Here is a 13,847-nt window from a genome sequence, read left to right on the forward strand (position 1 = left end):
CAGCACTCACGTTACCACTAACAGTGTTAATTTTGACAACAGTTTCCAGAACATTTCCAGAAATGCAATAATTGACATTTGGGATGAAGGCTCCTTTCTACCATCGTTTGGTCATCTTCTTTGGTCATCTTCGCATGCTTCCTCGTCACTACATTTGAGCAAATGTCACCCCTCAGTTTGTATGTGTTCATGCACTAACCTTGGTCATGCTGTGTAAAAACAAAATATGTGGCATTCTGCAGCATTAACCTTTGAAATGCTGACTTGTGAGGCTAACCTGCGGCCAGTCAATGTAGCCCCTCCTCCACATGCAGGTACAAAGAGGGCAGGGAACGAAAAGAGAGTTAAAGTTAAATTTAATAGACTTTTTAATAGTTAATTTACTTTTACTTTTTAATAATTTACTTTTTTACTTTTTTTAAATTTACTTTTTAATACACTAATTTAATCGTCATCCTGGGCTGATTTTTAAACTATGGTGATGACAATATATTTTTATTTATTTAAAACATTTACTTCATAAAAAAAACAACATAACAATGAATCCAATATGAAAGGGAACAGAAAGAAGAAAAGTCTTTGACAAATGTCAAAGCAACTGAATTATTTTTCAAGTGCTTTACTCACCCCAACTGGTTAGCTAAACATCCCTATAATAATAACTTATATATACACATATATATATATAATAATTGCCTCCTTACCAACAGTTTTCTTTTTCATGCTCTACTTGTTTACTTTCTAAGACGGGATGTTATTGGGCTCTTTAACTATGTGTGTTCTTCATGCTAAAGTCCAAACCGACTGATAATGAGGGGGCAATGACACACACTCTCACAGCAGAGTGTCTCCCTTTTCCATTGTGTCCAAATGCCATTTCTCTGAGCAACTGCGTCAGCGCTCTGAAACGTGTTGCACGCTTGCTCAGTTGTGTTATTCAAAGTTTGGGAAGAAAAAAAAAACAGATAAGAAGAAGATTTGGACAGAGAAACTAGAGCAAATGATGCAGTTATGTAAGCGATGGTAATAGTGTGGTGCTATCTTAGAACACACATACTGTACTTCAGGCTGTGCGAAGAACAATAAACTGTTCTTCTGGTCAGCTCACCACAGATGAGGACAACGAAGAGAAAGGAAAACATGCACAGAAATTGGCCTCTGTAATTAAACTTCGGTGTCATTATCCCTGTCCTTCCTTTTTCACTCTCAGTGCAGCCTCAAGGGACATTCCATGTTTAATTCTTTTTGTCATTTGTTATGTCCGAGACACTTATTTTCTTGTATTCTTTGCCTCCACTGTATTATAACATGTCTGATACTGTCTTCTTTCCGACAGCTGCATTCTCTTTCCATTAATGTTACTTCCTTCATCTTTGTTTTTAATGGCCATCTTCTGCCTCATTGTTGTTAGAGCGCATACTGCTGATTGCAGAAACTTATGTTAGCTCTAATAAGGTCTTTTCCACATTGGCAGAATTCTATGCGTCACTGAGTGTTTATTTATTTACTCACCTTGTTTCCGTACATTCCCATGTTTATGCTTCTACATTCTAATCATTGTTTCTTTCGCCATTAAAATGCTATTGATGACTAATGCTCCCCAAATTCTCCTCATATTGCTATTTCTCTGTGTTCGACAAGTATGTTGTATTTGTTTGTTACTCTGTGGCCTCATTTTGGCCCACTGCACTACTGGCATACTAGCCTGCATCGTGAGAGGAAGTGTTAAGACAATTTTTTACTCTAACACCAGCTATATAACACTTGGATTAGTGTGCTCCTTGCAGCTATTATTAGTCTATGATTAAAAGAGTCATTATTTCACATTCTACCTGGGATTATATGTCTTCGATTCATTTTTAATAAAGGGAATAAGGTCCTGATTTATTCAAAGGGTCCTTTTTAACTTCATGGAGCTGTGACATTTTCAGGGGGAAGCAGCAGGTTTGGATTGTGGATTGGGAAGAAGATGAATGCACACCCAGTTTGGCCTTTATACATGATGCAGTGATTAACTTGCAATGTGAGAATGTACATTTTGACTTAATTTTCCTTTAATGTATGGATGATGCATGATTCTGAATGTTCTGAACTCCAGTTTTGATGCCAGTGTTAAGTCACTTTTATTGACATATAATAGCACCAATTTGTAACAGGTTCTCAGACAGCACTTCATTCCTGAAACAGATCTAGAATTATTAAGAGATTAGATTAAGATTAAAATATGCCTTTATTCGTCCCTCAGTGGGGAAATTTGTATTGCACAGCAGCAAAAGTACAGAGTCAGTTCAGCAGTACAAAATACACAATATAGAAAAATAAACAATATAAACAACCCAAGTATTAACAAAATCAACAGTTTTTCCCAGAGTTATATACAATACAGTATGTAGATAATATGAAACGAGATGAGATACATGACCAGTCTATACACTGAGATCTTGTTAATATGAGGCATTATGGAAATACTTCACATAGAACTTAGTATATTGCATTTAAATATTGCTCCTCAGAGTGAACTAAATCCTACAAGTCAGCAATTTGGTGACCGAGGCAAGGAAAAACTCCCTCTAAGGAATAAACATTGACACAAACCAAGATGAAGCAAATAGGACATGATAATGCTTCCTGGAAGAGTTGTGTCAGAGCCAAGGTCTTGCTGAATATGGCTTATTTCTCCATACAGCACAGCTTATGGGCCACAAACAGCCGATAGTTGAGACTGAATCAACAGCACCTCTGCTGGTTGCCTCAGCTGCATTAAGACGACTGCGACTCATTATTATGACCATCACTTTAATGGTCCAGTGGGTATCTGCAACACAACACTGAACAAGTGTGCTTATTCCCTAGCAGGGAGAAAGAAAGAAAGAAAAAGAGAGTTAATGAGGGGAGCAGAAGATGATGAAAGGAATGTTCTTGTACAGAAAAAAAGTACTTCCTATTTAACAGTATGATACCGATAAATTAATTTAGCCTTCATTACGCCCGAACCCTAAGGCCGTGCTTTCACGCCTGTGAGTTATTCAGCGTCCTGGCACCAGCTGACAGAAATAAAGCGTTGCAGGCTTTCTGTAGGTGTCGCAAGTCATGAATTCCCAGAATGCTGCCAATGAAAAAATATTTTTCACCAGAATTGTGAGACAGTGTTTTCTATTTATTAGGCCCTGTTATGGAGGATAATTTATAACATGAGCAATAGCAGGGACATTATCAAGGATCGACATCTTTGGTTCCATTTGCAGCCATAACTCATGTGGAAATGATCGACTGCATGCGGCATTAGGACAGAGAGAGACGCACTGCGGAAATAAATCATGTGTGTTATGTATTTAATTTTACAGACACCTAAAATTATTTTTTTAAAAATACGTGGTTGATATGCTTAATGTTACAGTTGTCTCACATTGAAATGCTGTTTATTAACCCATTCTTTCCATCTCAGGAGTGTGTAAACCTATTTGTCCATCCAATTTGTGGATGTATCTATAACTATTTGACATGTTTAATAATTTCTGGTGCACAAACAATGTCAATACGGGCAAGGCATCCCATATTGCCCGGCTATTCAGGGGCTTTGTTGCTGCTTTACACTGTAGATGCAGTCATTATCTTATAGTCAAAGCATTTTCCTCTAGTTATATTTTACTATATTTTATTTGACTGTTTTCTACTTTTTCCTCAGCATACTCCAATTTTTTTTTTCTTCTAAGAGGACAAGAATTTCAGTGGCAGGAGCCTTCAGGTGCTCTGATTACGATTGTTCTGTTGAGCAACTTATGCATGTTGGATATAATAAACAATTGGAGCTTTCTAATTAGTACACATTACTGCAAAACTGTCAGATGGAACGCTTCACTTTTTGTCATCCTCACTTCTTGTTTAATTCATACAACAACAGAAATAAAGTAGAGTATCAATTTATTGCCATAATTCAGTTTGTATTCATATTTTATAAGATGAGGAAGCGCTGATTAAAAAACATAGAAAGCATGTTATTACCTTGTGCATAAAGTAAACTGGATCACCGTGTAATTACATAGTAAACTATCAATTTTCTATACTAGTTTGTACACCGTCTGTGATACAGTCATCCCTTGCCACTTTGCCCATCAAATTTCCCAGCTTCACTCTATCATAGTTTTTGAAAAATTTATTTTGTGGTTGAATACAGCCTATTTTTTAATGAAAACACATGTATATTTAAGCAAGTTTTTGCCTAAATTAAGCATTTTCAAGTATGATGAAAAAGACATTCAAATTTTAATAGTATTCTGCAGTGGTCACTAAGTATCATTAATATGTTGTCCATAATATTAACCAATGTCAAACAACCAATCTAAGTACATAACTGGATTTTTGCCCATAAATCTTCCTGTTTTGATGATTCTTGATCAACATTTTACAGATAACAAATAGAATGCAGAGTGTATTTGCCGTGGTAAAGCTGTCCAAATAAAGTCCAGCCCTTGAAACAGGAAGCTGCGGCCAACCCACTCAGCCCGCTGAGCTTTGAGATCCCTTTTTGAGCATTTTCCAAGACATTCTTTTTTCTGTTGGAAGTCTTTAGTCAGGTTGTTGAAATAAGAGCCTCTTCTATGTTTTTTTTTCTACACAGTTGAAAGTAACACAGCTCTGTGTGAAAGTAAGTTATTTTTCTTTTACAAGCCAGCCTTAAATTCCCTGGTTGTGTTTGTAGTTGTTAAATCGAGGGAGGCACAAGTGTTTGTTTCAGGTGTTGTAATATGATCTTAAAAACATAATGAATAGAATAGCATTCCTGTGTTATTCTTTTTTAGATTTCAAACAAAATAGTGTGGCGATCTTGTGTCCTTTTGTGCTTGATTAGAAGTGTTGAGTAGTTGAAGACAACAACAGCCTGATTGCACAACAGAGACGACCTACCAGGCTCTCAAAGAGTTGCCCTCATGGGAGAGCAAATGTTCACACCAGTGTGCCCCTGTTCTTTTCAACTGCCATCTTGGACCTGTTAACAGGACAAATCTGCACTGACTGCTATTTTTCGCACTTAGTTGCTGTCCTGCTGGATTACATGGTCCATGGCAGTTTGTATTCTGCTTTCATCCAAACTGCTCCGCTTTCATTGGGGTTCAGAAATAAGCATTTCCGTTGTTTAGTTGTAAATGTCAGCTGCATGAATACACAGACTGATCAGTAATATTTGTGTGGTGAAGCACAGACTTTTCAGAACTTGTTGATAAGAAAATATAATGATATAATGAGTATCACAAGATCTCATGCTGCAAGATCTTGTCCCATACAAGATCAAGATTTAGATACAAGATTTTATTTGTTATGTATTGCACTTTTCTCAAAAGTAATATTAAAATCTAGTTTCCTATTGTAGACCCAGTCTTGTGTATCCTCTCATCTGTCTGATGACACGCCTAATAATTAGAGATGCTTGTTATTGGCATCTCAATACCAACTTCTTTAGTCAACTCTTGTTGACTACATGTTCTGCTATCAAAAGCCACTGTACAATACACTATACAATTTTATGTATGAGAACAAAGAAAAGTGCAAAGTTATTATTTGCATTATTTGACAGGAGCTAATTATGGGATGTGAATAAACTCAAAGAGCTTATCAACCCATTGGAAATTGCAGGAGGTCATAACTCAACGTAACAGTCACTGTGTCATCTTACACAGCACATTAACTCATCACACAGCAACTTAACACTCAAAAGATATACCTAAGATATACCTAAGAAATATACAAACAAGTATACAAGTACAAACAAAGAAATTTCCACTGGAAATGACAGTATACTGTAATGGGTCTCTGCTAGAACATGTGCAATGGAAAAAACACTGTAAAGCAATGTTTACTTGAGGGAATTTACTCAAGTGAAATGATTTTGTACATTCATTCATTCATTTTCTACCGCTTATCCTCACGAGGGTCACCGGCGTGCTGGAGCCTATCCCAGCTCTCTTCGGACGAGAGGCGGGGTACACCCTGGACTGGTCACCAGCCAATCACAGGGCACATATAGACAAACAACCATTCACACTCACATTTATACCTATGGACAATTTGGAGTCGCCAATTAACCTAGCATGTTTTTGGAATGTGGGAGGAAACTGGAAACCCACACATGCACGGGGAGAACATGCAAACTCCACACAGAGGTAGCAGAGGGTGGAATCGAACTTGGGTCTCCTAGCTGAGTGGCCTGCACGCTAACCATTCATCACCGTGCAGGTGATTTTGTACATGCACATACTAAATGAAATCTTCTCCAAACCATTACGTTACATACAGTAGCTGTTTTTTGGCCTTGGTGGCATGAATGCCTCTGATAAATAAGTCATATTGCTGTCATATTACTGTTTCGTCTCATTATTGACTGTGAATATTTAATACTGTTTTAATATCTGCTCCTTAAAATCTCCAAGGCATGCAAATCATGCACATACCCTATGCATACATTTATTACGATAAAAAAAATATTAAAATCAATAGAGGTGAGGACTTTTTTTAAAGAGGGCTATGTAATTAGGCACCAGTTAAAATTGCCAGAGTAAATGGCCTGTTTAGTGTCTGCATAGTTGCTTTTATAGTGTGTCTACAGCTGCTTGAGGAATTTTGTTTATCTTTTCTATCTTTGGAAGAGAGTAGTTCCGGTTCATAAATCATTCTGATTATGTCTTCTTCGGCTGTTAAATGCATGTTTATAGATGTTATAGTGTAAAACTGAGGCTTTACAAGCCCTCAACATTTTGATGTTTATGGAACGGAGGACATTTATTTGAATAACTTTTGTGTGCACCTATTATTTCAACATCTTCATTCCGCTTATTAGAGAGGGGACAGTTTTTGTGCTGGTTTGATTTTGAACATTGTTATTTCCTGTTACTGTTTGGACTCAATAGTATGTCAGAAAGATTGGTACAGTAAACAGCAAGCTTGGCCTGGAGCATACAATATCACTGGGTATGTTTTCATAGTCATTGATGCTACTTTACGTCTGCTGTCTTTCCCACAACAGCGACTGTGGCTCAGTTCAATAACATTGCCTAAGGTTCATTGTAAGCTAGGCTGCTTGGATTCTTATAACAACTTTATTATGCCTTGTTGCCTTGGAAACCACCCCGGTGTTGTCCCTGTTTGCCCCTCAACAGTTAGTGTTTCAAACAGTATCTAAAAGTTCAGTCTAAATGCCCTGTTTGGCTGTTGCTCTTTCTAATCATATAACCATATACTATGTACTGGTTGAAAACCAGTACATTTGCAGTATTACACACAGACATTAAAAAGCCTATTTGAATGTTGCTTCTACCCCAAACAACACCTAGAGAAACCTGTAAGTTGTCTTTTAAATGAACCGGCTGCTGCTCTGATGAGTTCCCTGTGCGGCATTAAAGATGATTTTACAATATATACAAACTTTAGGATAATATTTATATGTGAACAAATCTAATTTTGTAATATTATTATTCTACAGCGGCTGCAGGGCCAGGGGATAGTTGGATCCACTGCTGCTGCTGAAATGTTTTGTGTACATAATGAGTCAAGACCAGGGGTGGGCAAACTTTTTGACTCGCGGGCCGCATTGATATGACAAAATTTACGGGGGGGGGGGGGGGGGGCAGACTATATATTTTACACGTAACAGTCCACCTGGTATTATTGTATCTGTAAAATTGTCATGCAATCTGCTATTATTATTTATTATTTTATATTTATATTTAGATATTTTAAAAATAATAAAATATTATAATTACAATAAAATTAAAATAATAATTATTATATTATTATTATGTAAAAAATGCAAATATAACAATAATATTCTACATAATTAATATAATAATTAGCATTAATATAATAATTATAATAATCATAATAGTTCTAATAATAATTATAATAATCTAATAATAATATAATAATAATAATAATTCTAATTATTATTATTATTATTATGTGCTTGTGTCCCTTTTTTCAGGAGCACTTTGTAAACAACAGACCATGTCAAAAAACGAAATTGATAAAACCATCAAAAGGTTGGCTCAGGCCATGATGCCAGGTTGTATGTTGAGTTTAAATGAAATACTTTGGAAAGATTGGGCGGGCCGTATTCAAACACTTGGCGGGCCGGATGTGGCCCCCGGGCCGTAGTTTGCCCACCCCTGGTCAAGACTTTTAATTTGCTGTATGTAACAGCACTTGTCATAGGTGGAAAATGATAGAGTATCTCTAGTTCTTTATAACGAACTGTTTACAGTCAATTAGAGCTGTAACAGAAATGTAATGATGCGTATCTCAGCATTTATGGGGATGGTGAAATCAATGTAATTTCTTATTTGTAGCTTTACTGTAAGACAGAACTGCCAGAAAATTGCTTCAATGAACCCTTGAACCCTTTCGTTTGTTTGTTGTCGGTGAAAGTCAATGAGTATTGATTTTAAGGCTGCCATTCGACATTCAGCTGCTTTACAATTAATTGTGCCCAGGGACAATTCGAAAGATTACATCAGAGGCATATAACGAACCTGTTGAGCTCAAATTACAAATGAAAAGAGAGACACACAATATCAAGCGCACAAAACTAACAAGCTACAACTGTTTCTTTGACCATACGTTCACTTGTTTAGCAAAGATATTCTATCAATGTCATGTTCCAATTAAGGTTGCTCTGTAAAGGAGATGTTTCTGCATTAGGTGTCAGGGGTGATGTATGCATTGAACCACTTGACATTTCACAAGACTTCACGGACACAATAGCAGAAAATCTGAGATTTCTATTAGGTGTGTGTTTTGCATTTCTGTTTTCTGCACAAAAGTCATCATACTTGAGTTCATGCAAGACCTCAGTTCAGCAAGCGTGAAAATGGGTCATCTCTCGACATATTTTTTTACTCCAATGACATCATTTTTTTAATCTTTACTGTACAGGTACTACATATGAGTGTGAAGAATGCTACTTAATATATTGCATGCAAACAACACGTGATCGTCATATGCGGATAAATGCTTTTCAAAGCTGCTCACACAAAACAACGCTACGGCTACGGTAGTCGATGCCACCTATTGCCAGTCAACTTTTCTGGTATATCTGCCCATATCCTCTGGTCTTCAGACTCGAAATGTGACGTTTTACCCTAGTGACATGTTTTCCCATGGGTACAGAAGAAGCTACAAGTGGTTTACTTAGTACTTGTTTGTATCAATTTTGCTCTCTTGTTGTCATTATACTAATTATGTCATATCCTCAAAATACTTTGTGTGTGGTTGTTTAATGTACATAAAAAAAAACACAGGTCCAGCCTTATCTCCTTTGATCACCATCAACACCTGGGTTCTACAGGAAGGACCAGTCATTTGTATAAAATGATAATAATTGTAATAGTACTAATAAATTCACCAATATGAAATAAAATCCACAACAAATCATAAATCACAGACAGCCGAACCAGCAGCAATACAAAGAATTACAGTACTTGCATACATGCCGCTGTCTAAATACAAACATTTTGCACAATTGGAGCAGAGATTATTGATACACAATTGTGTTGATTTTTGCTAGTTAATTCTACATGCAATAATCTTGTATTAATCAAACAGAATGAAATTACTGTAACAATATGCTGGTATTTGTGGTTGCACCTCGCCATGACCGTGATTGGTGGATAATGAGGAAGTGTTGTGTGCTGGTGTGATGAGCAACAGAAATGTTACTTGCACAATATCGCCTTCAAGCACATTTTTTTTTTTTTTGTTCCGGTTACTTCAGTTTATGTTGCCATTATGACACTGAGTCTCATTACGTATCCCTATTGATCACTGCTGATTAGAGAAACGGCTATTAAAGCTCAAGAAGTAATGAGTTCCTTCCACTGTAACCCTTGGAACAAGACTGATTAGATTTGGAAGAACAACCTGACATCCTGTGTGGCCCACTGTTTTCTGGAGTACATTTAGGATCGTTCATAGCAGCGTCTGTTGTCGGATGAATAATGTTGCTACTGAATCATTGAGATGTATGATGTGTCTAGTTTGTGGGTTGGTGCGGCCTGATTTATTGCCCGTGGTTCCATGTTGGTAATTGACTGTGCTGACCAATAGCTCCTCGGAGGCATCAGAGGCTAGTCAGGGTTAACTTGTGGTGCTGTAATGCATCCGTGTGGAAGGCTGCATTTATTTCCCCTTAATGGCAACCTTTCCTTATTAATGAACACCCCCCTTTAGTAGGGATAAAGTTAGTCAAAAACAACACGCTATGTTTTTCTTAAGCTACTGACTGCTGTGTACATCTCCTGGGCATTTTAAGTTGAAAAACATTTTTTTGGAAAAAGTAAAATCCCTGTGTAAAGCAGAAGTATAAATAAGACTGTGTGGTTTCTAAGTGGCTCTCACCCACGCAGCTCTACTGTGAAAGTACACCTTATGTATAGTGTGTATTACATGCTGTCAAACATATGGATGCATGTCCTTAAAAATATGTTCAATGCACATATTTGTATATGTATCATATGTCAATACAGAATGACAGCTGTGTCACAATGTAATTAGACTGTCTTGCTCTGCACAGGTGACGTCATGTCGTTAAATCGTGTTAATGTGACAAATGGATTTTCCCTGTCACTGTGCAGATGAATATGTTGTCCCACCGACAAGGTCTTTGAAAATGCATGACTTCAAGGATAAAACACTAACCACTAATGGAGTGAACTCGGGGTTCAAGCGCTAAGTGAAGACTATGGAAACCACCAGTAAGACGCTTTCATTGTCATGCAGCAAGTGTTGGCCTTGTAAACATGAAGTGCGAGTTCAAATGTCTGACAGGCACAGACAGAAGCAAGGATGTGTCAGTCTGCTAAGCAACACACTGTAGTTAGTCAAAAAGCAGAAAAATCTGGACTTAAATCTTTTTTACCTCCAAAAAAAAAAATCGCAGTGCAGACGTTGTGTTTTTGTTTGTTGGTGCTCAAAATAAGTGGATGGATTTGGAGAATTATTTCCGGAGTTGTCACAAATGGGATATGGAAGAAGTGTTAAAATTTTGGGGGTGATCTGGATCACCGTCTGGATTCAGGATTTTTTTGCGTTTTCTGTAACATTGCGAGTGTGCAAATAACTCCACAAAAAATGGCCAGAGCACTTGGAAAAAACAGCAAAAATAATGCATAAGGCTAAAAATAACCAATTACCTAAAAATGTCATCCAATACTTCTCTACAAGAGAGGAGAAATATGATCTCGGGGAAGAACTACATTTGAAACACTTCTATGCTAGGACTACGTTAAAAAGCCATAGCTTTTCAGTATGTGGAATCAAACTATGGAATGGATTGAGTAAGGACCTCAAACAATGCACAACGATGAGCCAATTCAAGAAACAATACAAGCAGTTGATGTTTGCTAAATACAAGGATGATGTGCTATATATATCACTATATTGACAGTTACTATGGTACCCATTATGTCATTGTATGGTCATATCACCTTGTACTTCAGTACGAGGTGCATTATTAAAAAAAAACAAAAACAAAAAAAAAACCTTAAACTGTATTATGGAAAGCAGGAAGTGAACAAATGTAACAGTTACTGATTGTAAAAGTACCAGATGAAGGGGTAGGACTTAATAAGCTTTGCTTCTTCCTACTCCTTTTGGACATGTGGAACTATGAACTGATGATGTGATGCACTCAATTGTAATCTGATGCATGTTCAAATGAAATAAAACCATTACCATTACCAAAAAAAGTTTTCAACAGGTTCTACAAAATATCAAAGACTCCATTAATGCCTCCAAACCGGCTTACATAGCAACTTGAACTATTGCCAACTGCAATGCACACTGATGATATTTAACAGTATGTAGACGTACAAGTGCTCCATGCAGATCTATGTCCATTACTTGTGTCCGGTTGAGTGCAGTTTGGGGTGCTGGGGATGCTGAAAAATGTAGGTGTCTATTTGCTGTCTGACCAAGCTGTGGCAGCACACTGTGTAAAAAGAGCAGACACCATGAAGGCCATCTGGACACATGATAAGCAGCTGAGGCTTCATTCGCTTCTTCAATACCTGTCACTGTTCCCTTTTAGTCTGTTTTAACCATTGAACCTTTTTCTCATTCAACCCTGTTTCCATTCATCTATGTAGTTTTTACACTCCCAATCTCACGTCATTCTTCTCTCATCTCTTTTTACAGTTTGCTGTTTTGTGGTCCACAAGAGGTGCCATGAATTTGTCACATTCTCCTGTCCAGGAGCTGATAAGGGGCCAGACACGGATGTAAGTAACCATCATTTCATCGACTTTTTATACGTCACATTATAGAACAATTTTAAAGAGATCCCACAATTCAAATTAGACAGTTTAAAAGTGCTTTTAGTAAGTGTGACTGGGAAAATGTTTATGTGTGTCTAGCTTTAATGCTAATGAGCTGTGTTTGTCCGAGCCTGCGTCTGACAGTGTGTGTGGCTCCAAGAAGCACTACTGTCCCATTTATCCAATTTTTCAGTGTACAGTCGTCCGTCTCCATTTCACAGTTTGAACTCTGTAGCTTCACTGCCAGTTTTTATAAAATTTATTGACAATAATTAATTAAATGTTAATGTTAAATTGTTTTGTGTTTGAATATGGCCTGTTATTAGTCAAGAAAAATGCATATTGATGCTCATGGTTTTTTTTTTTTTGCCAAAAAATGGCTAAATGAACTAAAATACAAAACAACAAAACAACTAAAAACCCACCTCTTTAAATCTGTTTTTAATGTCTAACTTTTGATACCTGACTGCTGTGCCCCGCCCCGCTTTTTCTCTTGTTTTAACTGATGACGAATGAATGAATGTTGTATTTTAATGTATCTTTTACTCTGTTTACTTGCTTTTATTCAACTCCATTCTTCTGTAAAGTGTCTTTGAGTATTTGGAAAAGCGGTATACAAATAAAATGTATTATTATTATTATTATTATTAAATATAAGGCATTCAAAAGATGCTATGAATGATATGTAATATTCTACACTTGTCATTAGGTATCACTAATGTTGCCAAACTTGATTGCTGAACCAACAGGCTTTAATTGCAGGTTTGAAGGATGAAAAGTTTGAAGGGCAAAAGTGGAGTAAGCAGGTTATTAATGATATGAGTTTTCTTATGTTTGGTGCTCATAAGCTGGCTCTTGGGACACATTACTGTTAGAACAATAGGAAATAGTCCATTCTGTATAAACCCTGGCTTTTACTTCTGGGTTGAGGCACTCGCATACGCTCCTTAAGCTCCTCCCCCTCTAAATCCTCTTGACATTATAACCTAGAAAACCTAACATTGCATCATGGCAACTCGGACTGTAATGGCCGTGATGTATCAGCCTTTAGTGTATTATTTTCTGTGTTTTGTCTCAACATTTGCATTATAAGTGATTGTTGTAACACAATGTACTTTCAGCACCACTAACAGTGTCGGTCTCCCTACACTAAAGCTAATAAGTGAAATAGTTGACTAGTCGTAGTAGCTCACAAAGTTGACTAACTGGAAAACACAGTCCCTACAATTTTGGCAGTGATTTGCACTCAACCCCTGACTAAACAGTAGCACAAACCAAGCTCAAGAAGGGACCTTTAATAGTGATACTGTACATAATGTATTGTTTTTGAATGAAAACATGCCTCCATCGGAGCTGATGATATGATAAGTATATGCATATTGTTTATGTCTCGTGACTGGCCTGCTGCAGTAGCAGGTGGATAATTCAATTCATTCAATATCAATGTTCCAGCGAAGTCCCTTGGTGCCACCATTAGGAAATGGGATTGGAATATTGTATTTAGTGACTGACCATCTCCGTACTGCCTGGGAAGAGTGGATTATTCTC

At 37.0% G+C, this 13,847-nt stretch overlaps 1 protein-coding gene across 1 annotated transcript in view; it reads left to right on the plus strand.

Annotated features, from left to right (window-relative positions):
- The window catches only part of prkcaa (protein kinase C, alpha, a), a 99,580-nt gene that overhangs the window by 23,234 nt on the left and 62,499 nt on the right, over window positions 1–13,847 (plus strand). Inside the window, exon 3 of the mRNA XM_058072618.2 lies at window positions 12,181–12,263. Within this exon, the coding sequence (XP_057928601.1) occupies window positions 12,181–12,263 (83 nt within the window). The remainder of the gene's footprint in view (window positions 1–12,180; window positions 12,264–13,847) is intronic.

Source organism: Doryrhamphus excisus, linkage group LG9 (assembly GCF_037039965.1).
Source record: "Doryrhamphus excisus strain RoL-2023G ecotype Guam linkage group LG9, RoL_Dexc_Guam_v1.1, whole genome shotgun sequence".
Lineage (NCBI taxonomy): Eukaryota > Metazoa > Chordata > Actinopteri > Syngnathiformes > Syngnathidae > Doryrhamphus > Doryrhamphus excisus.